General features: G+C 44.3%; 1 protein-coding gene across 6 annotated transcripts in view; it reads right to left on the minus strand.

Moving 5' to 3' along the window:
- Positions 1-1,424: 1,424 nt before the first annotated feature.
- Positions 1,425-24,639, minus strand: part of WWP1 (WW domain containing E3 ubiquitin protein ligase 1) — a 151,788-nt gene continuing 128,573 nt past the window's right edge. For all 6 annotated transcript variants that reach the window (XM_038388536.2, XM_043507649.1, XM_043507650.1 and 3 more), the window contains 4 exons: positions 17,997-18,101; positions 6,120-6,216; positions 5,856-5,928; positions 1,425-3,653 (listed from right to left, as the gene is read on the minus strand). In XM_038388536.2, coding sequence (XP_038244464.1) covers positions 3,554-3,653; positions 5,856-5,928; positions 6,120-6,216; positions 17,997-18,101 — 375 coding nt within the window. In that variant the 3' untranslated portion in view covers positions 1,425-3,553. The remainder of the gene's footprint in view (positions 3,654-5,855; positions 5,929-6,119; positions 6,217-17,996; positions 18,102-24,639) is intronic.

Genomic DNA, 24,639 nt, shown 5'->3' on the forward strand with positions numbered 1-24,639 from the left:
GAGACAGAAGTCTCTCTCCTTCTTAGTCCGAGGTTTGAAAGACTTGCAAATACAGCACGTAACTTATATGTGACTCACCGAGACACCTTAAACTATTATGCGGATCGCAGATGGACATGGTCTCTTGCAGCGATCACAGGACTTAAAGCCTGGAGACTGGGGCATGCCCTGTCCCTAGGCTAAGTCCCGTTCGGGATCAAGTAAAACACTAACACTCTAAGGGACACTTAACTATGTACAACTATTTTACAAGAAAAGTTTGAAACATTGAACAAAGCGAAAGAAGCTAGCCAAAGCAGCAGACGTTCCAGCACCATCACTGATGGCAAGAAGGAACTGAGGGTGGGGGGAGTCGGTGGCATTATACCAAAGCATGTGCACGCCACTCCAGAAGGCGCCAGAGCCGGTCCCCTATGGATACCACCGAGGGAAAAACTTCCGGCACCAGTGCATGTGGTGAGTACACACACCTAATATGGAATAGACATGAGCAAGCATTCCCCAATGTTGGTCATTTGGGGCTCAGGTGTGGGAGAGTCCTTGATCAGGATGCTGGAGGTTTCAGGGATGATGATCCCAATTCAATCAAAGAAGCATTCTAACACTATTCATGCACTCCCTCTCCCTGACTATATACACACACAATTCCTCCCAGTTACTGCTGGTTGGGCCCTCCCAAGGAGTAGAGAAGCTGTGAGAGGAAGAGAGCTACCCAGGAGCCAACAGGAGATTGAAGGTAGATAAGGAAAGGTGGGAAAAAAGTTGTTAACATTTTATCAGGAAGGGAAAAAAGGGATCAGAAGAGACCAGCAGCTAAGGACCAGCTCCTGAGAAAGTGGTATTGGCTCCCTTCTGTTTCATTTCTCCCCTGCTTGAAACCTCCTGGCAGCTCATCTTCTTCCCTCACGAGCTCTCTCTCTTCCACTTTCTTCCTCTTTCCCAACCAAAAAAAAAAAAAAAAAAAAAGGAAAATTTCATCTCCCTCCACCTACCCAATACAATGTATGTATTGCATAATGCAGTACAGTTAAGAACTATAAGCAAAATGAAAGGTGCTTGTGATATAGTTATTCTTTACAAGCTGCCTGCAGATTGTACTGCATCAGTGCTACCTGAGTTCCTGCTACTGTACTGCCAAGGATAAATGTTTTCCTATTATAAAGAATTTTTTAATTGCTATTGTTCTTGGAGATGGTCAATATTTGTTTTATTTACTCCTTTTTTACTTTGTTTATGTAATGATCATTTATCTTGGAGCATTTTAGGATGAGAAAAGGGTGGTCTTGATGTCTTATCATCCCTAATATGTGCAATCTTGGCTGAGGCTTGTTCTCTTGTCCCTTCATTACTTATCCTTTTCTTTGGTGAAGATTGTTGTGGGGTTGGGAGACAACTACAGTTGTCAAAATAATGAACAAGGTACATTTTGTGATGTGATGTCCTTGCTTTTTAATATCTTCACTTACAGATTCATTAGATTCAGAATTTGTATAGGGAGGTACAGTCATTCATTAGTGCAAATGAATAAGGTTCAATTTTACTATACTTCTCTCTTAGATGTAATTTTGGCAAATCACACATACTTAGTTCTCCAGCCTCTGAAATAATTTTTAGCTCCCTCCAATTTAATTGACATAAATCACTTATAATTTAGGTGAACTCAAACCTTTAATTTATTTATGTACCACATAATTCATGAAAATAGCTCATGTTACTTTGTGTAGAGTGGCAGAGTAACTTAAGTGATGAAAAATCCTGATGCACGTAGTAAATAATATATGATAGAAGTACATTGAGCCAATCAGATCACAGCTTTTATCAAAGCCATTTACAAGTTAACAGCTCCCCAGTAAATTGTGCATTTTGAATAACAAAGCATAACACAATCCAATATATAGAAAAATAAAATTTTGGTAGAATTCAATTGCTATATTGATAACATACAAGAACAGATATAGCAATATTTTTCTGCATTTATGCTTTTAACAGTGCAATACGATAGATATGTTACAGAAATGTTTAAATCACATTTTAAGAAATCTGTTTTATGTGTGTACAAAATTTTGTATAAGTTAAATTTAATGGAATTTACAGTGAATATTGAAAGCATGATACAAATGGTAATTTTTAAAATGTTCTTACTCTATAATAAGGAAGCACAGTTTGCTAAAAGTAGCATTTAATATAATTCACATCAATAAGATTTTATAATTTGTTACATCTTTGCAGTTCAGAAAATGCCCTCAATACTGGAAAAAAAAATAAAAATCATTTTATATTCTTGTGCATTTAGAACAAAAAAACCCAAAATGTTGCCTATGAAAAAGAATGACAAGCTCTAGGTATACTTATTTAATTCATGTACACATGAATTTTTACATGAACTTAAAGGGGATGAAAATATTTAATACTAATAGAAAATTATTAGTTTAATGTGCAAAGCTTATGTAACTGTCATTCCGTTTGGGTTCTCTAAATCCATAACTAAAACTGAACATGAACATAAAAGCAGCAAAAATTCACATTACCTTTCATGTATTCTTAAATCTCAAATTACATTAGTTTACCTTATGAAATTTTAAAATACACAGATTAAAAACAAAACAAAACAAAACAAAACTGTAAGACACCAGACCAAGAGAGAATGTGTTAGAGTTTCTCTTTAATTCTTTAAAGATTACCCAACGTTCTCTTGGTAATAATCCAAGATATTATGTAAACAAATTTCAATGCTGCTCATGAATTAAAATATTCTGTTCAGTTCCTACAATAAGTCAGAATAGTGGCACCAACTGCTTTTAACATTAATCACATTCATCTTACTGTACATGACTCTTGTGCAAGTAATCAAGGCATTATTCATGACCTTGGCTACATCAATGTAGTAGTGAGGATATCAGCTATTGTAAGTATTTGGAAAAAAAAAAAAAAAAAAACAACAAAAACCTGAACTGACAGAATTTGGCATTCTGTCATCTCAAAAAGCCAGCAGCATTTTTCTACACACTTAGGATACATTTGGCCTAAGCTTTTAACACCTTTTATAACAGCCATGCAATAAAACAATCTTGGAGATATTGCATAAAGTGAGAAGACAGAGCAATTTGCACATTTTTCTCTATAATAAAGCCAAGATAAAGCAAATTCCAAGGTCCTTTTGAATGACTGCTATGTTTCATACACTTATAGCTCTATAAAACTAGAGCCCACTAGAGAGAGAGAGAGAGAGAGAGAGAGAGAGAGAGAGAGAGAGAGAGAGAGAGAGTGTGTGTGTGTGTGTATATATATTTATTTTTAAATAAAGTCATTTGTCTGCTTTCAAAATTTATGGTTTGTTTGTTTTTTCCTGGTCAGTCTTTTGAAGGGGCAATAAATAAACTAGACATGGCTGAACTGTTTTGCATATCTCTGTGGAAGAACGGAGAACATTTATACTTTAGAGTTCCAGAAACATGACTGTACAGAACAAACAGCTTATATACAACTAAGTGTGCAATTTTAGTTGGCTGGGCATTTTAATAATGCAATATATCCTCTTGACAAGAAGCCACTTCTACTCTTGACCAAATCCCTCTGTTTCTTCAATTGCAAAGAGCAGCTTCTCTTTTAGCTGTTCATAGCTTTTATATGGAGGCAGATCCAAACGATTAAAACTGAACAAAACAGAAGAGGGGGTGGGGGAAGAGGAGGAAAAATAACATTCTTATAAATTTGTCTAAATCCCATTTAGAATATTTTGTGTAATTACATTTTTGCTTTTAAGAATATTGCAAAACTAAACTGTTACAGACAGAAGTTTTACATACTCTGATCTATGGGTCAGAACACAGGAATGGGAATCAGGAGTTTGGCTCTCATGGACTGTGTAATATTGGGCAAGTCACTTACACACTCTGCTTTACTAGGGATTATTCGTTTTTAAGTGCTTTTGGATACTTGATGAAACCCCCCTACAGATGCAATGATTATATTTCCCCAAAAATTATCTTGACCTTTAAAAAGGGTATATGGTTCAAGTGCATTCAACCCCAGTTTGGTTAATGAAAGTTTCTTTAAGTATATTTAGAGCACAGTATATACACTCATGTGAACCATTCTTCCTGAAAAAGGGTGATTTATTTAGTCATGGAGGGTTCTTTGAAAGCTAAACTATATACATAGCCACATTATAGAATTAAAAGTATCTGGACCTTTTATTCAATCTTTTTGCAACGTCTGAAGTTAAACAGTTAGCTAATCCTCATGTCACCCTAATGTTCTTTCAATAGAGAAATTATAATCTGATCAAATATTTCCAATTTCATATAACATATAGCAAAGCTCATAAGAAAATATGTATAATTACAGCCATATGTCCATTTCTACTGTATAGTAGAAATGTACATAACTCTCGTGCAGACTATGTGAAGGATTCTCACATTTTTTGGATAGAGAAAGTTCACTAAAAAATGGATAAGAGAATGATTTTAAGATAATCAAGTCTGAAAAGTAAAATGGATGAGTCTAAGGCCTAGTCTACACTGAAAATCCCGAGTGCCATAGCTATACCGACCTAGCCCCTGGTGTAGATGCAGCTAAATCAACAGGAGAATGCTTCTGTTGGCCTGGCTACCATTGCTCAGGGAGGTGGTGTTCCTACAGTAACAGATAAAACCCTTCTTTCGCTGTAGGCTGCATTTACACTATGGAGTTATGATGGCATAGCTACAGCACTGTGATAATACCCCCATTGTCCTCATAGTGTAGACAGGGCCTTACTCTTCCAGCCTTCCTGAACCTTTGTAGAAGAAAATGGGAAGACGATAGAGGGACTCTAATAGATCCATTTAAAACATCTTATGAAAAGCTGATGTCTTCTTCATCTGATATATCTATTAATAATGCTGGCATAAGTGGAAAAAACTCCTATTTTCCTCCTCTATTCCATGTAGTTGCACCTGGAAACACTTCTCCTGAAATTCTCACCTCTGATCATTAGAGACTGTTGCTGGCAATGCTAAGACTGCTTCTTCTGCTATACTTCGGGACCCTGTTGGCAACCACAAGCAGGGAGGAAACATCTTCAACTTCAGCACAACCCATTCAAAGAAACACCACCACAAGGGAAAAATAATAGAATGGGGGAGCCTCGCAACAAGTGACAGAAAAAACTGGATATGCTCCCACCAAGATGCCAGAAGAAGAAACAGTCCTACTGGCTGCCCACAATCACACTCTCTACTGCAGAAGTATAACAGGTACAGGGAGCCTGGGTCCGCATGGGGTAGGGCAGTGGGGACTGAAGAGAGCCATTTGGATAGGCAATTCAGATTCTAGGATGCTATTTGAAGTTCTGAATGTTTGTGGGGGTTCGAATCACTTTATAAGGGTCTTGGTGGCATTTTGCACACATATTTGCAGAAAGTTACACTATAATGAAATATCACATGACAACTGACTCCAATACTAACTTAGCTGTGTAGCAGAAACAATGACTTGCTCTTTGAAGCAAAAATAGCCTGGGTGCATGTAAAATAAGGGATTTTATCTTACAACTCTAAAGTATCTGACACTATCCAAAATAAAAACAATATAAATACAGATAGAATACAAAACTGAAATTAAAAACCAGGGAAAATAGAGACCTTTTCAATAATGGGAACGTCACTAGCCCAGCCATTCTAAATCAAGCAACAGATAGTAGTAGGACAGAAATTGTAGGTGAGGCAAGTAACCCAAACTAGCTTACAACTGAATCAACTGTTACTGTACAACATAAGGTGCAAGACAGATGGTCTTAAACTACATTAATGAAGATCAACAACAGATACAAAAGTTAGTTTACATTTACTCACTGTTTCAGTATTAAAACTTACCAAGTATGACTTCTCGGTAACCAGGTTTCCTTGCCAACTTTTTCAATGCAGAATTTCTGAGGACCGTTACTTCCTGAATCAAGAAAACATACGAGATTAAATTAAATATTGTTTTTAAACCAGTAATAGTGTAGTGTATTTATTAATGTATGATAATGCTAGATGAAATATAGGATTAAGAAATGAGCAAAAGATTGCCACTTGTTCAGAATAAACATAATACCTATAGATTGCAGTAGTATACTTCAGGGGCATTATACTTACCCATGAGCTCAGCAAAACCTCCCAGTGGTAACCGACAAGTACCAGTGACAAATTGCAGCAGTCGCATACGAACCTCATTGTCCGTGTCTTTTACAAACTAGGCAACAGAAATTCAGAATTACTTTAAAACAAAACTGAATAATACTATGCTAATACGACTAGAGAAAAATAATACAAAAAATGTAGGAACAAGATACTTGGAAAGCTGTGATTCCATAACAAACCCGAAGAGAATAACATTCAGTAAATTATATCTGATCTTGCACAAGTGATATGGTGGCAAACATAAAAGCACTGATTTTGGGTTGCATGCACGAAGGTATCACATCACACTATGCACTGAAGGCTGGCAACACTTGTGAGCAGACAGGCTAATACATTAGATCAATTTATACCACGTTTTAAAAAATCTCAAAGGACAGGTTATTTATCATGTACAGTAACTGGATTCTTAGAGATGTTTGTCCCTGTGGGTGCTCACTTCAGGTGCATATACGCCCTGTGCGCCTTTGATTGGGGGCTTTCAGTAGCAGTGCCTGTTTGATCCGCATATATGTCCTAGCTATCCTGATGCCCTGCATACAGCACGGTGTTGGGCAAACCATGCTCAGCAGTTCCTCCTCTATCACCAAGTCAAGATTCCAAAATGGAAGGGAAGAAAGGTGGGTAGTGGAACATTACAGGGACAATCATCTTGGAGAACTCCAGTTACTGTACAAGACAGGTAATCTCTCCTACTTCAAAGTCTGATCTAAAACTGTTTGCAGGACTGTTTGCAATCCCACCAAGGCAGTGTCTGCGCTAGAGGTGTGTACACTAAGGCATAGTGTTTTGAGAAGGTATGGACCGAAGCCCACGTGGCAGCTTTGCATATTTCCATAGTAGGAAAATTCTTCAGTAGAGTGATGGAAACAGACTGAGTTCTGAAAGAATGGGCTATCATCCTAGCAGGAGGTTGACTATTAGCAGCCTTATATCAGGAATGGATACAACTGGAAACCCATTTGGAGTGTCTTTGGGTAGAAAGAGAGGCTGCTTTAACTCTGTCTGTGAAAGAGAACAAACAGCCTGAGGGTCCCTCAAGGGTTTAGCCCTTTCCAAACAAAAAGCCAATGCCCTCTTAAAGTCTAAGATGTGAAGGGCAACTTCCTCCCTAGTCAGATGAAGTTAAGAGTGAAAAACTGGCCCAAGTTACATGAAAGTCCGAGTTCACCTTGGGTAAAAGCATGGGTGAAACAGCCAGAGAGATCTTCTCTTTATAGAAAACTGGAAGGGAGAATTGGCCATTGCAGTACCTGGCTCATCAGTTCACCTAGCAGAGGTGATAGCCACTAAAATTCAGTCTTCATAGACAAGTAGAAGGGAACACTTTGTTAATGGCTCAAAGGAAGGCTTCATCAGAAAGTTGAAGACCAAATTAAAGCCCCACAAAGGAGTGCGTTCTCTGACATGGAAAAAGTTAGCTAACCCTTTGATGAATCTGGAAGTGGTGGGGTCAGCAAATACTTAAACCCTTCAGCAGGGAAATGGAAATTTGTGATAGCTGCTAAATGAACATCTATGGAACTCGGAGAGACCTGAATTCTTTAAACTCAACAGATAATCTAAAACATCCAAAAGGGAAGAATTGACAGGACAGTGTCACTGGATATACCAATGGTGGAATCTGTTCCATTTCTATGGGTAGGTTTTTGTAGTCGATGCTTTTCTGCTATTCAACAAAACCTCTCGTGAACTTCTCATACAGGAGACCTCTACCGCAGAGACACATCTAGAAAACAAGACTTGAGCTGCAGTGTGAAGCTCAGATGAAGAATGTATCCTGAATTTTGAGTTAATGGATCTGGAATAGTTGGCAGATGCAGTGCTAGATAAGATGGCAGGAAAAATCAGGTAGGGGAACCAAATTTGCATTGGTCCAAGTCAGTGCAATTAGAATGACCATGGCTCTATTCTGTTGGATTTTGTTTAGGACTCTGAGGCTCAGCTGTGTCAGAAGATAGGAGTAGAGGACATGAGTAAGGCTACGTTTTAGTCACAGGTATTTTTAGTAGAAGTCATGGACAGGTCATTGGGCAGTAAAAAAACAATTACTCACTTTCTTGTAACTGTTGTTCTTCGAGATGTGTTGTTTATGTCCATTCCAGGCAGGTGTGTGTGCGCCTCGTGCACGCCAGCCGGAAGATTGTTCCCCTAGCAGCGTCCGTAGATTGGGCCTGGGCGCCACTTGGGCGGGGCCCCAATATCGGGCCCTGCCGACCCCCCTCCCCCTCAGTTTCTTCTTGTCGACTATTCTGACAGAGGGGTAGGAGGATGGGTATTGGAATGGACATGAACAACACATCTCGAACAACAGTTACGAGAAAGTGAGTAACTGTTTTTTCTTTGAGTGATTGTTCATGTCCATTCCAAGCAGGTGATTCACAAGCTAGAGCTCAGGAGGTGGGGTTGAGGTGGGGTTCTCCTATCCACAGGAAGGAGCACAGCTCACCCAAAAGCTGCATCGTCCCTGGACTGTTGCGTAATTGCATAGTGCGACAAACATATGTATTGAGGACCATGTAGCTGCCCTGCAAATTTCTTGAGTAGTGACTTGCGCCAGGAATGTCGCAGAGGAGGCCCAGGCTGGTAGAGTAGGCAGTGATCTACAGAGCGGGCTCCTTTGCCAGGGTATAGCACTCCCTAATGCAGGACGTGATCCATGATGATATGCGTTGAGAGGATACTGGAAGGCCCTTCATTCTGTCCGCCACAGCTACAAAGAGTTAGAGAGAACCAAGTCGTTCCGGAAGTCCATCCATGTAGAACTACGCACGTCCAATGAGTGCAGCCTGCGCTCCCTATCGGAGGAGTGTGGCTTGGGATTAAACACTGGGAGGAAGATGTCCTAGGTCATGTGAAAATGGGAGACGACCTTTGGGAGAAAAGCCAGATGAGGCCTGAGCTGGACCTTATCCTTACGAAAAACTGTGTAAGGGGGCTCAGAGGTGAGGGCCCTGACGTCCGAAACCCATCGAGCCAAGGTAATCGCCACGAGGAAAGCAACCTTGAATGAAAGATGCAACAGGGAGCAGATGGCCAGAAGTTCAATAGTGGGCCTGTAAGCCTGGAGAGGACTAAATTGAGGTTCCAGGCAGGGACAGGCTGACATGTGCAGGAAAAGCCTGTCGAAACTCGAGAAAACGACTGACTGTAGGGTTTGCAAAGACCAAGAGACCATCGGAGCCCAGATGGAAGGCGGAGATAGCAGCTAAGTGGACCCTTATTTATGACCAGGACAAGTCTTGATATTTTAGGTGAAAGAGGTAGTCCAATATAAACGGTATGGAGATGAGAAGCGGCGACTGACTATGTTGCTCCGCCCAGATAGAAAAAAACTTTTCTACTTGGCCAGGTAAGTAGCCCTGGTGGAGGGCTTTCTACTACTCCCAGGAGGACTTGTCTGATCTGGTCTGAACAAGACAGCTCTGTGGCACTTAGCCATGGAACATCCAGGCTGTACGGTGGAGCGATTCCAGATTCGGGTGCTGGAGTCGGCCCTGGTCCTGCGTGATAAGGTCAGGGACCAGTGGTAAGGTGAGTGGGGCTGCTGTGGACATTTCCAGGAGCGAGGTGAACCAGTGCCGACGTGGCCATGCCAGCACTATTAGTATAACTTGGGCCCAGTCCCTGCGGATCTCGAGGAGCACCCTGTGGACTAGTGGGATGGGTGGGAAAGCATATAAGCAGATGGCCCTCCCAAGAGAGAAAGAAGGCGTCCCCATGGACCCCGAGGGAACAAAATGTCTGACATTTCCTGTTGCCCAGAGTGGCAAACAGGTCTATATGGGGAGAGCCCCAGAACTGGAAGATTGAGCTCACTGTGTCTGGCCAAAGGGACCACTCGTGGCCATTGAAGGTCCAGCTGAGGCTGTCCGCCAGCGTGTTTCGCACCCCTGGAAGGTATGAAGCCTGCAGAGATCAAGTGGTCTATGCAGAAGTCCCACAGCACAAGAACTTCTTGGCACAGGTGAGAGGAGCGTGCACCTCCCCGTTTGTTGCTATAAAACATCGCCGAGGCGTTGTCTGTGAGGATTGAAACACCTCTGCCCATTATGTGCATTCTGAAAGCATAGCATGCCAGATGCACTGCCCTCAGCTCTTTGACATTGATGTGAAGAGCGAGGTCCACCGGAGACCATGGGTCTTGAGGTCCCCCAGGTGAGTCCCCCAACCCAGATCCGAGGCATCTGATACCAAGGTGAGCGAGGGCTGAGGGCTGGCAAAAGGCACCCCTGCGCAAACCATTCGAGGATTGAGCCACCATAGGAGGGAGTCCAGCACCAGGCGGGGCAGGGTTATGATCCTGTCCAATGCATCTCGCCTGAGCCTGGCACGCTGGACCATCTCGCCTGAGCCTGGCATGCTGCACCACGCATGTGCAGGAGGCCACGTGTCCCAGCAGTTTTAGACAGTTTCTTGCCAACGTCGTGGGGAACTGTCTGAGGCTCTGTATGATGTCCTGAAGTGAGCAAAACCTGGCCTCCGGGAGGTACGCCCTGGCTTGGGTAGAGTCCAGGACCATGCCTATGAACTCTATCCTCTGCACAGTGACAGAGTAGATTTTTCCTCGTTCAAGAGGAGACCTAAGTTGAGGAAGGTCCTCCTTATAAACTCGACTTGAGCTTCCACCTGGGCTCTCGAGCGACCTTTGATCAGCCAGTCATCAAGGTATGGAAAAACCTGTATCTGGCACTTGCGCAGGAACGCTGCGACGACAGCCATGCATTTTGTGAATACTCGGGGGGGCAGTCAACAGTCCGAACGGGAGGATGGCAAACTGGTAGTGGCCTCTGTACACCAAAAATCTGAGGTTCGTCTGTGATGTGTGACTATTGCAATATGAAAATACGCATCCTTTAAGTAGAGGGCGACGTACCAGTCTCCTGGATCCAATGAGGGGATAATGGAGGTTAGTGAGACCATGCGAAACTATGTTTCTTTACGTATTTGTTGAGCTGTCGCAGGTCCAGCATGGATCTGAGGTCCCCTCTTGGCCTTCAGTATTAGGAAATACTGGGAGTAGAAACCCTTGCCCCATAGGTCCTGAGGAACCTCCTCCACTGCCCCTACCGAAAGGAGGGACTGCACCTCTTGAATTAGAAGTTGTTCGTGAGAGGGGTCCCTGAAGAGGGACGGGCAAAGGGGCTGGAGGGCGGGAAGGTACAGAATTGGATGGAATATCCCCTCTCTACCTTGCGGAGCACCCATCAGTCTGAAATAATTTGAGGCCAGGCATGGTAGAAAGGGGATAGACGGGACAAGAAAGTAAGATGGGAAGGATCCAAAGGTCGTACTGGCAAGCCGCGCTTGACTGTACCCTCAAAAGAGTGGTCTAGGGCCCGGTGGGGCCCTGAGCTGGCCAGAACTCTGTCCAGAGGGAAGTCGTTGCCTTCTCCGAGTGCTCCTGTTCCGCTTACATGGAGCATCCTGGCGGTTTTGGGGTTGGTAAGGACGAGGGGCAGGTTGAGGCCTAAAATATCTGCACTGGGTAGCAGGCATGTGAAGCCCCAGCGAACAAAGGGTAGCCCTCGAGTCCTTCAAGCTGTGAAGTCTCTTATCCGTCTTCTCAGAGAAGAGAACTACACCCTCGAAGGGAAGGTCTTGAATGGTCTGCTGGACCATGTGGGGAAGACCAGATACCTGTAGCCAGGAGCCTCTCCTCATAACCACCCCTATGACCAAAGTGTAGGAGGCCGCATCCGCCGCGTCTAAGGCTGCTTGTGAAGACGCTTGGGAGACCAGTTTCCCCTCCACCACGAGCACAGAGAACTCCCCCTGAGCTTCCTGGGGCAGAAGTTCTGTACACTTAGCCATAGATGAGCAGGTGTTATGCCCGTAGTGGCTTACTATGGTCTGCTGGTTGGCTATACGAAGTTGCAGGCCTCCTGTCGAGTAGACCTTTCGGCCAAACAGGTCCAGTTTCTTGGCATTCCTGTTTTTAGGGGTGGATCATTGAAACCCTTGATGTTCTCTCTGATTGGCTGTGTTGACTACCAAAGAGTCCAGAGGAAGGTGGGTGTAAAGATGTTCATACCCTCTAGAGGGAACAAAGGAGCGGCGCTCGAATTTCTTGGCTGTATGTACCAGAGAAGCAGGGGTTTGCCACAAGTTCTTAGATGTTTCTGTTATCGACTTGATAAGTGGCAATGCAACCCTGGATGGGCCAGAGAGAGCCAGGATGTCTATGATAGGGTCTAAATCCTCTTCCACCTCCTCTGCCTGAATCCCCAGGCTTTGGGTGGCTCGACTCAAAAGCTATTGAAGAACCCTGTTGTCCTCTAAAGCTGGGGCCGTCCAAGTCCCCGCGACCGCTTCATCAGGTGAGGATGAGGAAGACAGAACAGGAGGTGGGCCCAGTTCACTGCCCTAGGCCCCCCTGGGGTCCCTTGGCATGCAATACTTGGACTGTGGAGCCGGTACCGATAAAGAACTCTGCACTGCAGACGATGCTGGGGCAGACAAATCCGGCAGGACCAAGACTGTCGGGTCAGTAGGGACAGAGCTGAGGCTTCCACTGGTGCCGTCACCTGGAGAATCGGTGCTGGAGCTGGCTGAGGTATCGGTGCAGAAACCATGTGAGTTGGTGGAGCCACTCTCCCCAAGGGCAGTGCCATCATTGGCGGTGATTGTGGCATGAACGATGCTGAAGACACCAACACTGTTCTGGATTGTGGGCCGTGGACTTGACCCTGGCTCTGATGGTACGCCCATGGTGTTCAGAAAGGCCATTGAGCAGGTGGTTGCTACTGTTGCTGCCACGGTGCCAGGTATGGTTGGTGACTGCGCCAGGACCTGGACCTTCTGCTCCACGATCTGCTAGATCGAGCTGAGTCCACCTCCGACTCAGAAGTCTCCGAATAAGACGACCACGGAGGAGCAGTCCCCTGGGTCACCAACGAACAACGACTTGATTCCAGGGAGCAGTGCGCTTCCTGCGTCTGTGCAGGCGGTGCTGGAGATGGAGACTGACGAGATGGTTGGCTTACCCCTGAAGTGGAACAGGGGGAATGTGGTCACCGTGGATTTGTCCCTCCTTTGGGGAGAGGGCGGCACCGGGAGGTGCATCAGGTCCGTTGCCGCCTCGAACGCCTCCGACATTGACAGTGGTTGTATGTCCACCAGATGATCCGGGGACTGAGGAGGGTTCGGACTTGATTGGACCCCGGCCGGGGCAGGAGTTGACGAAACCCTGGGCGGAAGCGAGGCGGAGGTGGTCTGTCCCGAGCTTTCAAGGGAGGTGATCGGTCCCTCATCGGCCTCCTCTTCTTTACCGGCACTGGAGATGGACAGCAGTGCCAAACTGAGGCCGACGCCCTATGTCCCGAGCAGTGGCGGTGCTGGTGGGCTTTAGCCGGGCTCATTTCACATGCCGTTGGCGCCAGAGTCCTATGCACTGAAGAGGATGTGCTCGGTGCTGGGTTGTTAGGTCCCGGGTCAGATTGGGGTCTCAATGCGCCTCCATGAACAGGAGTTTTAGTCTCTGCTCTCTGTCCTTATGGGTTCTTGGGCGGAAACCCTTGCAAATGCAGCACTTTTCCTTTTGGTGAGTCTCACCAAGGCACTGCAAGAAAGACGAGTGAGGATCACTCTTGGGCATAAACTTTCCACAGGACTCACAGAGTTTAAATCTCGGAGACCTGGGCATACCCCTGAAGGGAAACGAACTATCTAACAAACCACTACTAATTATATGAAAAAAGTATAACTATAGAGAACAACTATTGAACTATGAACAAAAGACATTGCTAAGGCGCATGCTATAAGAGCGAGCAAAGTTCCAGCTAGCCGTCATGGGCGGTAAGAAGGAACTGAGGGGGTGGGGAGTCGGTGGGACGCTATATTGGGCGCCATGAAGGCGCCACTTCAGGCCGACCCTATGGACCTGCTAGGGGAAAAATTTTCCAGCTGGCGTGCACACACCTGCTTGGAATGGACATGACAATGGACAATCACTCGAAGAACAACAAAAATTCACAGCCCGTGACCTGTCCATGACTTGTACTATATACCCCTGACTTGGCATACGGTCCCTTAGGATTGTGACCTTCCATGACCTCCCTGAAAAAATCGCAGCCTTAGACATGAGGAAAGAATCTCCCAGAGACTGATGCTCTAGACTCCCTCTTGAGCAGAACTTTCAACTCTTTCTGTTGATGGTGGTAGCAAACAGATCATTTCTGGAAAACCTAATGTGCGGGATGTATGCTTGAGAATCAGGTTGTTGATTTTCTGCTTGTGGTCTTGGCAGAAGTATCTGCTCGAACTACTGGCTATGGTGTTCTACAGACCTGTTAAGCATGAGGCAAAATGACCATAGTAAGGAAAAGGCTGCAGACAACTCTGACTGCCCTGAGTTCCAGGAGGTTGATATGGAGAATGGACTCTTGGCAGTCCATTTGCCTTGTATGGTATGCATTCAAAAGCTTGTGCACAATCCTTATGATTCTTAGCACCAAGATTGGGACTGGGTGGTACCAAGGCTGGTTTCAGGACTGAGTGATGCTAGAACCACAGGACTCAAATTCCTGAAGCCTTAAGTGAGGGGTCCTCGGTATTGGCAGAACTTGGAGTCTCTTTCTGAGACAGGAGCTCTCCAAAACAGCATGTCACTGTGGTGACCTAGGTTTCTTAGCACTGAAGGTTTTAAAGTTTCTTAAAAGGATCTGGAGTTTCTCTTTCTGCAAGTATTGGTGCCACCCTCCATGGTTCTCTCACATGACTATCTGGGGGTGGGTGGGCTGGCTGCAGAGGTTAATGGGGCACTGTGCTACTTGGAAGACTGCTGTACAGGGGCGGGGCGTATCAGGGCCTGGATGTGACACAGATTGACCAGAGCACTAATGAGGAGCCTAAGATTAATCTCCCTGTTTTTTCTGGACCTACTCTTAAACCCTGAACAAATTTTACACTTTGATGGCACATGGGTATCCCCTAAGTAGTAGATACAGTGAGAATGACCATTCCTAACTGGGACAGAATCCCAGCAAGTGAGGCAATGTTTAGATCCAGAGGATCTAGGCATAACTTGAGGATAAAATCTTTCAAAGAAGGAAAGGCCCCTGGGGGTTTGTGGGGAGGGAAATAATGAGTCGCTCAAAAAAGGCCCCTCAAAAACATTACTCTAACTAGTAAAAACTAAAAAGAGGACTAATACCTAAACAACAAAGTAGAACCTTGAAGCTATTCCCTAAGGGGAAAAAAACCCCAAAACTAAGTATGAAGTAGTCAGTGCAAGACATTTTAAGGATCCGGGGACTAGAGCCTGGGTCTGCAGAGCCTGGGACAGTTGATGTTCCCACAGTGCCACCAGCAGGACATACAGAGCCAGAGCCAGGGAGCACTGTGATTAGTAGGCGCCCCAGGAAGTACTGCCCAAGAAACCCAGACTAAAAGCACCTTGTGGCCCTTTGATTGGCCAAGCACTGTATTTAACTTTGGAGGGTGCCCCAGGAAGTTGTCTGGACAACAGGACAGACTTTGGACCTGCTACAACTCCAGACCTCACCTCATCTCCGGCCTCTGATCTCTGCCAGACTCTGCTCCTGCCTCCTGATTCCATCCTGGTATGGTACTACCTCTGATCTAGTCTCCGACTACAGTCTGACTTTGACCCTGACTTGCGCTCATTGAATCTGGCTCCAGCGATTATTCTGACCCCTGCTCACTGACTACCATTCTGATGTGTAGACCCTCAGCCCAGTTATGTCTGCTAGGCCAGGCTGCCTATCCTTCAGCTTCCTTACAGACGCTCCATCTCAAACCCAAGGTGGTTGAGAAGGAAATGAAGGTGGTTTGTTCAACACTGCTCTATATACCTTTGGTTCAGGGTACAAGGATAGCTAGGGTGCACGTGTGGACCAAATGGGAAATGCTACAAAAAATATCTGATCAAAGGTACAGCTGAAATGGAGTACGCATAGGACATTACATGCATAGGGCATGTCCCTCAGAATATTTTTGCTATTTTGATTTAGTGTGGTAATAATCTTTTAAATACCAATCAAGGCAGAGTAGTTATAGTTTTTAAAGGCTGCACTTTTATCCTAATATAAAAGGACGTGCTGAGTCAGCTCCTGACTCAGCAGCCGGTCACTCAAATCCCCACCAATATAGGTTAAGTAGGACCTAACTGAAAGACCAATTATCTTCCCCAATTCTTATTGGAGCTTCGAAGGCTTCCACCATGAGAATACTGAGCATGCGTCGTACTGAAGGCGACATATTAACTAAATGTAGTTTATAGACCATCCCAGATTGGGCTACTTGTCAAAGTCTAAATCATAATGGTGAAAATTCTCCACTCTGCCTGCATGAAGCTCAACTACAGTCAAGAGGTGGGTTGCAATGATGCAGTCGCACGTACATAATCTTTAGGCACCAATCTCTGACACAAGTTAGATCTCCACAGGAGAAGCTTTCTCTGACACTATTGGCATACGGTCCCTTAGGATTGTCACAACAGTGAAGGATCAGAGCTTCGCTCCACTATGCTCCTTCCTCCCCTCCATCCTGTCCACAGAATGCCCCAACATATTTCCTATCACCTAATATGACCAGAGAAGGAAAGATGGTGTACTGCTGGTGTAGAAGATGGTGGAAGCACTTCCACCACCTTTCCTTCCAATGGAAAGTTCCCCTGAAGAAGGAGAATTCTCTGCTGGCCATCTCTGGTCACTTTAAGGCTTACATTATACAAAGTGGCCTTAGTAGACTGAAGAATCCAAGCCAAGAACCCTTTATTACATTCTGGGGGATAAAGTAAAAGTATCTTTTTTTCTTGTATGAGTGAGATAGCATAGGCATTACTTTAATCTTGATTTTCTTAGAGACATGTGCAACTGAAAGACATCAGTGCTCTGTAAATGTTGAAACACTATTCAGTTATTTCACCATTTGCTAGGAATCTTTCAATAATTAGTTTCTTGTAAATTGACAAAGTTGTTACATATGAATCACTGGCCCTTGGATCACTCTAAATAGTTCAAATCAGTCTTAGAGGATTCTTAAGCAGATCACTAAGCCAACATGATACAGAACACAGTAGAAAATGTACTGGCTGTGACTGCTGGTTTTAATCTTCTGCGTGAATTCTTGGTACATTTTTGGAGAGTATAGGATATTTCTCTTCTCTTCACATTCTAAGACAGGCACAAACCTGAAAATAACTTTACAGCAGTCCTTATTATAAATGTCAATATTTTTCAACAGTTACCACTATCTAAAAAAACCCACAGTTTATCCTGTTCTTAACGTAGGAAGTAACTGTGTCAGATACAGTGTTCTGTTAAATGTAGACGTTTAAATGAAGACTACTGTTAACTAATGCTAAAAATACAAGCTCTTCAGTTTTTACTACAATGTAACAATAAAACCTAAAAAGTAAAATATAATACAGAAAAATAAGAACAAACTATTAAACCCCAAAAGCTATGTGCTATGTTGATAACTCCCCAAACAATTTATAAAAGTAACTAGTAGTCCCTCTTTTGACACTGGGGGATGACAGGGAGTGGGAGGAACTGAAAACTGGAAGCCTGGACACAGCTAATGTTCCTTCACTCCAGCCATATAACTACTATCTAAAGTAGAGAATTAGACAGAAATTACTAGAGGTTTAAAAAAAACTCTTATGCATATACCAGAAGTAAAACAGTCTAAAATGGAGATTAATACATTAGAATAGTATACCAAGAAAGTCTCTGAAAATATATATTCCTTTTCTAACAATAAAAAAAAGGCCAGATTTTTTAACAGGTTTTGAACAGGAATATAACCGTTTCCATGGCTTTTGTCTAAAAGAGAACAGGAAAATAAAAAATTTTATGAGCATCATACCTGCCAGAACCATATGATCTGCTTGCTATTTCTTGTATAATGACGATAAACGGTGTTCCTTTGCCAATCTGCTAAATCAACCTCTTGCATGCCACAGAGCATAACCTGGAAAATAAACAACCATTTAACTACTTCTCCATCATATCATTATAGATGCACTGTTCTAACTTTTAATTATTATGTACTCTAGATGAAAGACATCTGCACAATGAAGAGACGACAAAAAGTTGGGTCTGAACACAGAACCAAGAACTCCTGCATTCTAATCCAACTCTTCTCTTACTCTTTACTTACCTTTACTTACCTCATGAGGCTTTATCAGTTCTTGTTTGTTAAGTGCTCTGAAGAGTACACTCACCCAGGGCCCAATCCTGTGAGGTGTTCAGCACAAAATACTATCACTAAATTCAACAGAAGTCTATGGTGCTCAGGTATGTTAGCAACAAGAAGGTGGTCAGGGAAAGTGTGGGACTCTAACTAAATGGGGGAGGCAACCTAGTGACAGATGATGTGGAAAAAGCTGAAGTACTCAATGCTTTTTTTGCCTCGGTCTTCACAGACAAGGTCAGCTCCCAGACTGCTGCACTGGACAGCACAGTATGAGGAGGAGGTGAGCAGCCTTCAGTGGTGAAAGAACAGGTTAAGGACTATTTAGAAAAGCTGGACATGGACAAGTCCATGGCGCAGGATCTAATGCATCTGAGGGTGCTAAGGGAATTGGCTGATGTGATTGCAGAGCCATTGGCCATTATCTTTGAAAACTTGTGATGATCGAGGGAGGTCCCGGACGATGGGAAAAAGGTAACTATAGTGCCCATCTCTTAAAAAGGGAAGAAGGAGAATCCGGGGAAACTACAGACTGGTCAGCATCACCTCAGTCCCTGGAAATATCATGGAACAGGTCCTCAAGGAATCTATTTTGAAGCACTTGGAGAAGAGGAAGGTGATCAGGAACAGTCAACATGGATTCACCAAGAGCAAGTCATGCCTGACCAACCTGATTGCTTTCTATGATAACATAACTGGCTCTATGGATATGGGGAAAGCGGTGGACGTGATATATCTTGACTTTGATACGGTCTCCCACAGTATTCTTGCCAGCAAGTTAAAAAAGTATGGATTGGCTGAATGGACTATAATGTGGATAGAAAGCTGGCTAGATTGTCAGGATCAACAGGTAGGGAACAATGGCTCCATGTCCAGATGGCAGCCAATATCAAGCGGAGTGCCCCAGGGGTCTGTCCTGGGGCTGGTTTTGTTCAACATCTTCATTAATGATCTGAATGATGGGCTGGATTGTACCCTCAGCAAGTTCGCAGACGACACTAAGCTAGGGGGAGAGGTATATATGCGGAAGGGTAGGGATAGGGTCCAGAGTGACCTAAACAAATTAGAGGATTGAGCTAAAAGAAATTTGAGGAGGTTCAACAAAGACAAGTGCAGAGTCCAGCACTTAGGACAGAAGAATCCCATGCACTGCTAGAGGCTGGGGACTGACTGGCTTACAGTGGACAAGATTACAGTGGACAAGAAACTGGATATGAGTCAACAGTGCCCTTGTTAACAAGAAGGCTAATGGCATATTGGGCTGTATTAGTAGGAGCATTGCCAGCAGATCGAGGGAACTGATTATTCCCCTCTATTCAGCACTGGTGAGGCCACATCTGGAGTATTGTGTACAGTTTTGGGCTCCCCACTACAGAAAGGATGTGGACAAATTGGAGAGAGTCCAGCGGAGGGTAACAAAAATGATCAGGGGCACATGACTTATGAGGAGAGGCTGAGGGAACTGGGCTTATTTAGTCTGCAGAAGAGAAGAGTGAGGAGAGATTTGATAGCAGCCTTCAACTATCTGAAGGGGGGGTTCCAAAGAGGATGGAGGTAGGCTGTTCTCAGTGGTGGCAGATGACCGAACAAGGAGCAATGGTCTCAAGTTGCAGTGGGGGAGGTCTAGGTTGGATATTAGGGAAAAACTATTTCACTAGGAAGGTAGTGAAGCACTGGAATGGGTTACCTAGGAAAGTAGTGGAATCTCCATCCCTAGATGTTTTTAAGGCCCGGCTTGACAAAGCCCTGGCTGGAATGATTTAGTTGGGGTTGGACTAGATGACCTCCTGAGGTCTCTTCCAACCCTAATCTTCTATGATTCTATGATTTCACCAGAAGCAGTTAGTCTGTAGAAATGAGCACTATATAAGGACCCAATTCAGAAGTCCTTACTCAGACAAAAATGAAGATTACTTACCTGAACCAGAGTTCAAGATCACTCTAAATAGTCACACTTGTGGGATACTGCACCACCTTGTAGTGCCTTACAGTAGAACTCTTTTCCAGGAGCATTAGCTAAAGCAGGGTTTATTTCAGGTACTGTCAGAGCTGGGCTGACAAGTCCAGGTAGGCCAAATTTGAAAGAGTGGCACTGCATTCCCATGAGCCAGGTCACAACAACTCCACTCACACAGAGGAACTGGCTTTTTGACTGGAGAATGGAGACAAAGAAGCCCTTTTAAGAATCTTGTTACCATGACAGTGGAAAAAAGTGATCCTCCATGAATGGGGGGATGAAATGCTGAAAATCGCCACTAGGAGCACACTCATTGAGCTAAAGGCCCGATGGCTGAAGATGCAGCAAGTACTCCAAGATGTCCTGGATAGAGGTCAGCATCAGCTGAACTCTGCCAGCCAATCCATCTTGCCGAATAGGTGATTCTGGTAGAGGGCTTTCTACTTTTGAGTAGTACCTGTTGAATGCCCACTGATAACACACTTTGTCGTCATTCAACCACGAAGCAGCAGTGAGATGCAGGGAGCTGAATGCAAGGTGCAACCGTGATTCTACATGAGGTCTGGATGGTGAGGAAGGGATATGGGAGGCTTAACTGACAGCGTGAGACGGTCAGAACCAATACTGCCTCAGCCACGTCTGGGAAATGAGGTAAGCTTGTTTCGATCCACTTTCAGCTTGAGGATGACTTTTGGAATGATCAGAATTGGAGGAAAAGGGTACAGAAGAACTGACTGCCAGCTGAGATGGAAGGTGTTGGTCCGGGAGTCTGGACTGAGCAGGACAGCATTTCTTGTTGTCCCTTGTAGCAAACAGGTCGATTGTCAGAATACCCCAAGCTGCAAAGATGACCTGTAAGACACTCCTCTTTGGGGACCACTCGTGATTCAGGGAACAATTCCTGCAAGATGATTTTGGGCCCCAGGCAAGTGATCAGCAGTCAGGGTGATACTCTCCTCAAGGCAGAACTACCACAACCTGATCGCCTCTTGGCAGAGCATCCTGAAGTGAGTTACCCCTGGCCTGTTCACATAATATATTGGAGTGATATTGTTAGTAAGTACGTGAACCACTGAGCCCCTGATTTGGTTCAGAGTGGCCCGGCCAGCCTCATAGATGGCCTGAAACTCTCATGTTAATATGCAGTGAGGACTCCTGCTCAGACCATAGCTCCTGAACTTTCAGCAACCCCAGATGTGCTCCCCAGCCCATCAGGGAGATGTCAGTAACCAAAAGGCAGCACCATGTACTGAAAATGGCACTTTGTCACAATGAATTGGAGGAATTTTTTGTGGCTCAGTAAAATCGTTACATGAAAACAGGCATTCTGAAGGGCCCGGGCACCAAAACAGTAATTCTGAGATAATGTGGGGAGGTCATTTGATAGGGTGACCATTCAGAACCTCCCGTACCTGATATATTTATTGAGGTTGTGAAGGCCAAGAATGGGTCTTGCCCCTCCTGTGGATTTGGGAACCAGAAAGTACTGGGAATAGAAGCCCTGAAGCCAGTGTTCTGGAGGAACATCCTCCACCAAAGCCAGTAGAGAGTGGACCTGCTCAAGGAGTATCTTGTGAGAGGGGTCCCTGAAGAGGGATGGAGAGGGAAGGTGGGAATGAGGAGCGGAGAGGAACTGGATAGCATAGCCTGATCTGATAATGCTTAAGACGCAGCTGTTGGTTGTGATTGAGCCCCATACAAGCAAGCCAACCTGTCTCTGAACAGAAGTGGTGTAAAGAGAGAGATGACTGGACCACTGCTCTGAATAAAGAAGTTAAAATGGGCACTCAGGAGATACTGTGGGAAGGTGTGTTGATTGGCCAAACCCTGACTAAAACGCCTCCTACTCTGGGACCTATGCACCTTTCTGGGTTCCCGCTGACTTGGGGGAAGAAAAGGCTGTCCAAAGCTGCATTGCGGACAGTATTGCTACTGCTATTGGCCACCGTGTGGTGCCTTTGCACTGCCAGTATATACACTCCCAAGGGACGTAAGGCAGCCTAGAATCCTTGAAGGAATGCAGAGTCTTGGCTGCATTGTCTGAAAATAGCATCCAGCCTTCAAAGAGCAAATCCTCTATAGCATGGTGCACATCAGCAGCAATGCCTGATTTGTGCCACCAGGGCGCCTTCTTCATGGTCACCATAGAGGCCATAACTCTGGCCAAGGTGTCCACAATGTCTTGTGCAGATTGCAATAATGTCTTGGCATTTCCCTGCTGGGTTCTATCATTCATCATGATTACAATCAGAGAATTTGGGACCAGATGGGAGTAAAAGCCTTCAAATCCCTGCACCAGGACAAAACAGCATTTCCTCCACATGCTTCGCAGTATGCGATACTGAAGCCAACATGCTACAAAGAACCTTTGAAGGCTCTAGGAGCGCATCATTAATAGGAAGAGACATTTTCCCAGGAGCTGATAGTTGCAGGACATCCTACAACATATGGGTATTCTCCTTCAGAAACTGTCTGAATGCCCACGGACATGCTGCAACAAGTCCTAGATTCATAGATACTAAGGTCAGAAGGGACCATTCTGATCATCTAGTCCGACCTCCTGCACAGCGCAGGCCACAGAATCTCACCCACCCACTCCTATGAAAAACCTCACCCATGTCTGAGCTATTGAAGTCCTTAAATCATGGTTCAAAGACTTCAAGGAGCAGAGAAGCCTCCCTCAAGTCAACCATGCCCCATGCTACAGAGAAAGGCGAAAAACCTCCAGGGCCTCTCCAATCTGCCCTGGAGGAAAATTCCTTCCCGACCCCAAATATGGCAATCAGCTAAACCCTGAGCATATGGGCAAGATTCACCAGCCACATACCCAGGAAAGAATTTTCTATAGTAACTCAGATCCCATCCATCTAATATCCCATCTCAGGGGATTTGGCCTATTTACCCTGAATATTTAAAGATCAATTACTTACCAAAATCCCATTATCCCATCATACCATCTCCTCCATAAACTTATCGAGTAGAAACTTAAAACCAGATAGATCTTTTGCCCCCACTGCTTCCCTTGGAAGGCTATTCCAAAACTTCACTCCTCTGATGGTTAAAAACCTTCGTCTGATTTCAAGTCTAAACTTCCTGGTGGCCAGTTTATACCCATTTGTTCTTGTGTCCACATTGGTGCTGAGCTGAAATAATTCCTCTCCCACTCCTGTATTTAGCCCTCTGATATATTTATAGAGAGCAATCATATCTCCCCTCAACCTTCTTTTAGTTAGGCTAAACAAGCCAAGCTCCTTCAGTCTCCTTTCATAAGACAAGTTTTCCATTCCTCGGATCATCCTAGTAGCCCTTCTCTGTACCTGCTCCAGTTTGAATTCATCCTTTTTAAACATGGGAGACCAGAACTGCACACAGTATTCTAAGTGAGGTCTCACCAGTGCCTTGTATAATGGTACTAAAACCTCCTTATCCCTACTGGAAATGCTTCTCCTGATGCATCCCAAAACCGCAATAGCTTTTTTCACAGCCATATCACATTGGCAGCTCATAGTCATCCTATAATCAACCAATATTCCAAGGTCCTTCTCCTCTTCTGTTACTTCTAATTGATGAGTCCCCAACTTATAACTGAAATTCTTGTTATTAATCCCTAAATGCATAACCTTACACTTCTCACTATTAAATTTCATCCTATTACTATTACTCCAGTTTACAAGGTCATCCAGATTCTCCTATATAATATCACGATCCTTCTCCAAATTGGCAATACCTCCCAGCTTTGTATCATCTGCAAACTTTATTAGCACACTCCCACTTTTTGTGCTGAGGTCAGTAATAAAAAGATTAAATAAGATTGGTCCCAAAACCGATCCCCAAGGAACTCCACTGGTAACCTCCCTCCAACCTGACAGTTTGCCTTTCAGTAGGACCCGTTGCAGTCTCCCCTTTAACCAATTCCTTATCCACCTTTTGATGTTCATATTGATCCCCATCTTCTCCAATTTAACTAATAATTCCCCATGTGGCACTGTATCAAATGCCTTACTGAAATCTAGGTAAATGAGATCCACTACATTTCCTTTATCTAAAAAATCTGTTACCTTTTCAAAAAAGGAGATTAGGTTGGTTTGGCACGATCTACCTTTTGTAAAACCATGTTGTATTTTGTCCCACTTACCATTGACTTCAATGTCCTTAACTAATTTCTCCTTCAAAATTTTTTCCAGGACCTTGCATACTACAGATGTCAAACTAACTGGCCTGTAGTTACCTGGATCACTTTTTTTTCCTTTCTTAAAAATAGGAACTATATTAGCAATTCTCCAATCATTCGGTACTACTCCTGAGTTTACAGATTCATTAAAAATTCTTGCTAATGGGCTTGCAATTTCAGGTGCCAAT

This window comes from Dermochelys coriacea, chromosome 2 (assembly GCF_009764565.3).
Source record: "Dermochelys coriacea isolate rDerCor1 chromosome 2, rDerCor1.pri.v4, whole genome shotgun sequence".
NCBI classification, from domain to species: domain Eukaryota; kingdom Metazoa; phylum Chordata; order Testudines; family Dermochelyidae; genus Dermochelys; species Dermochelys coriacea.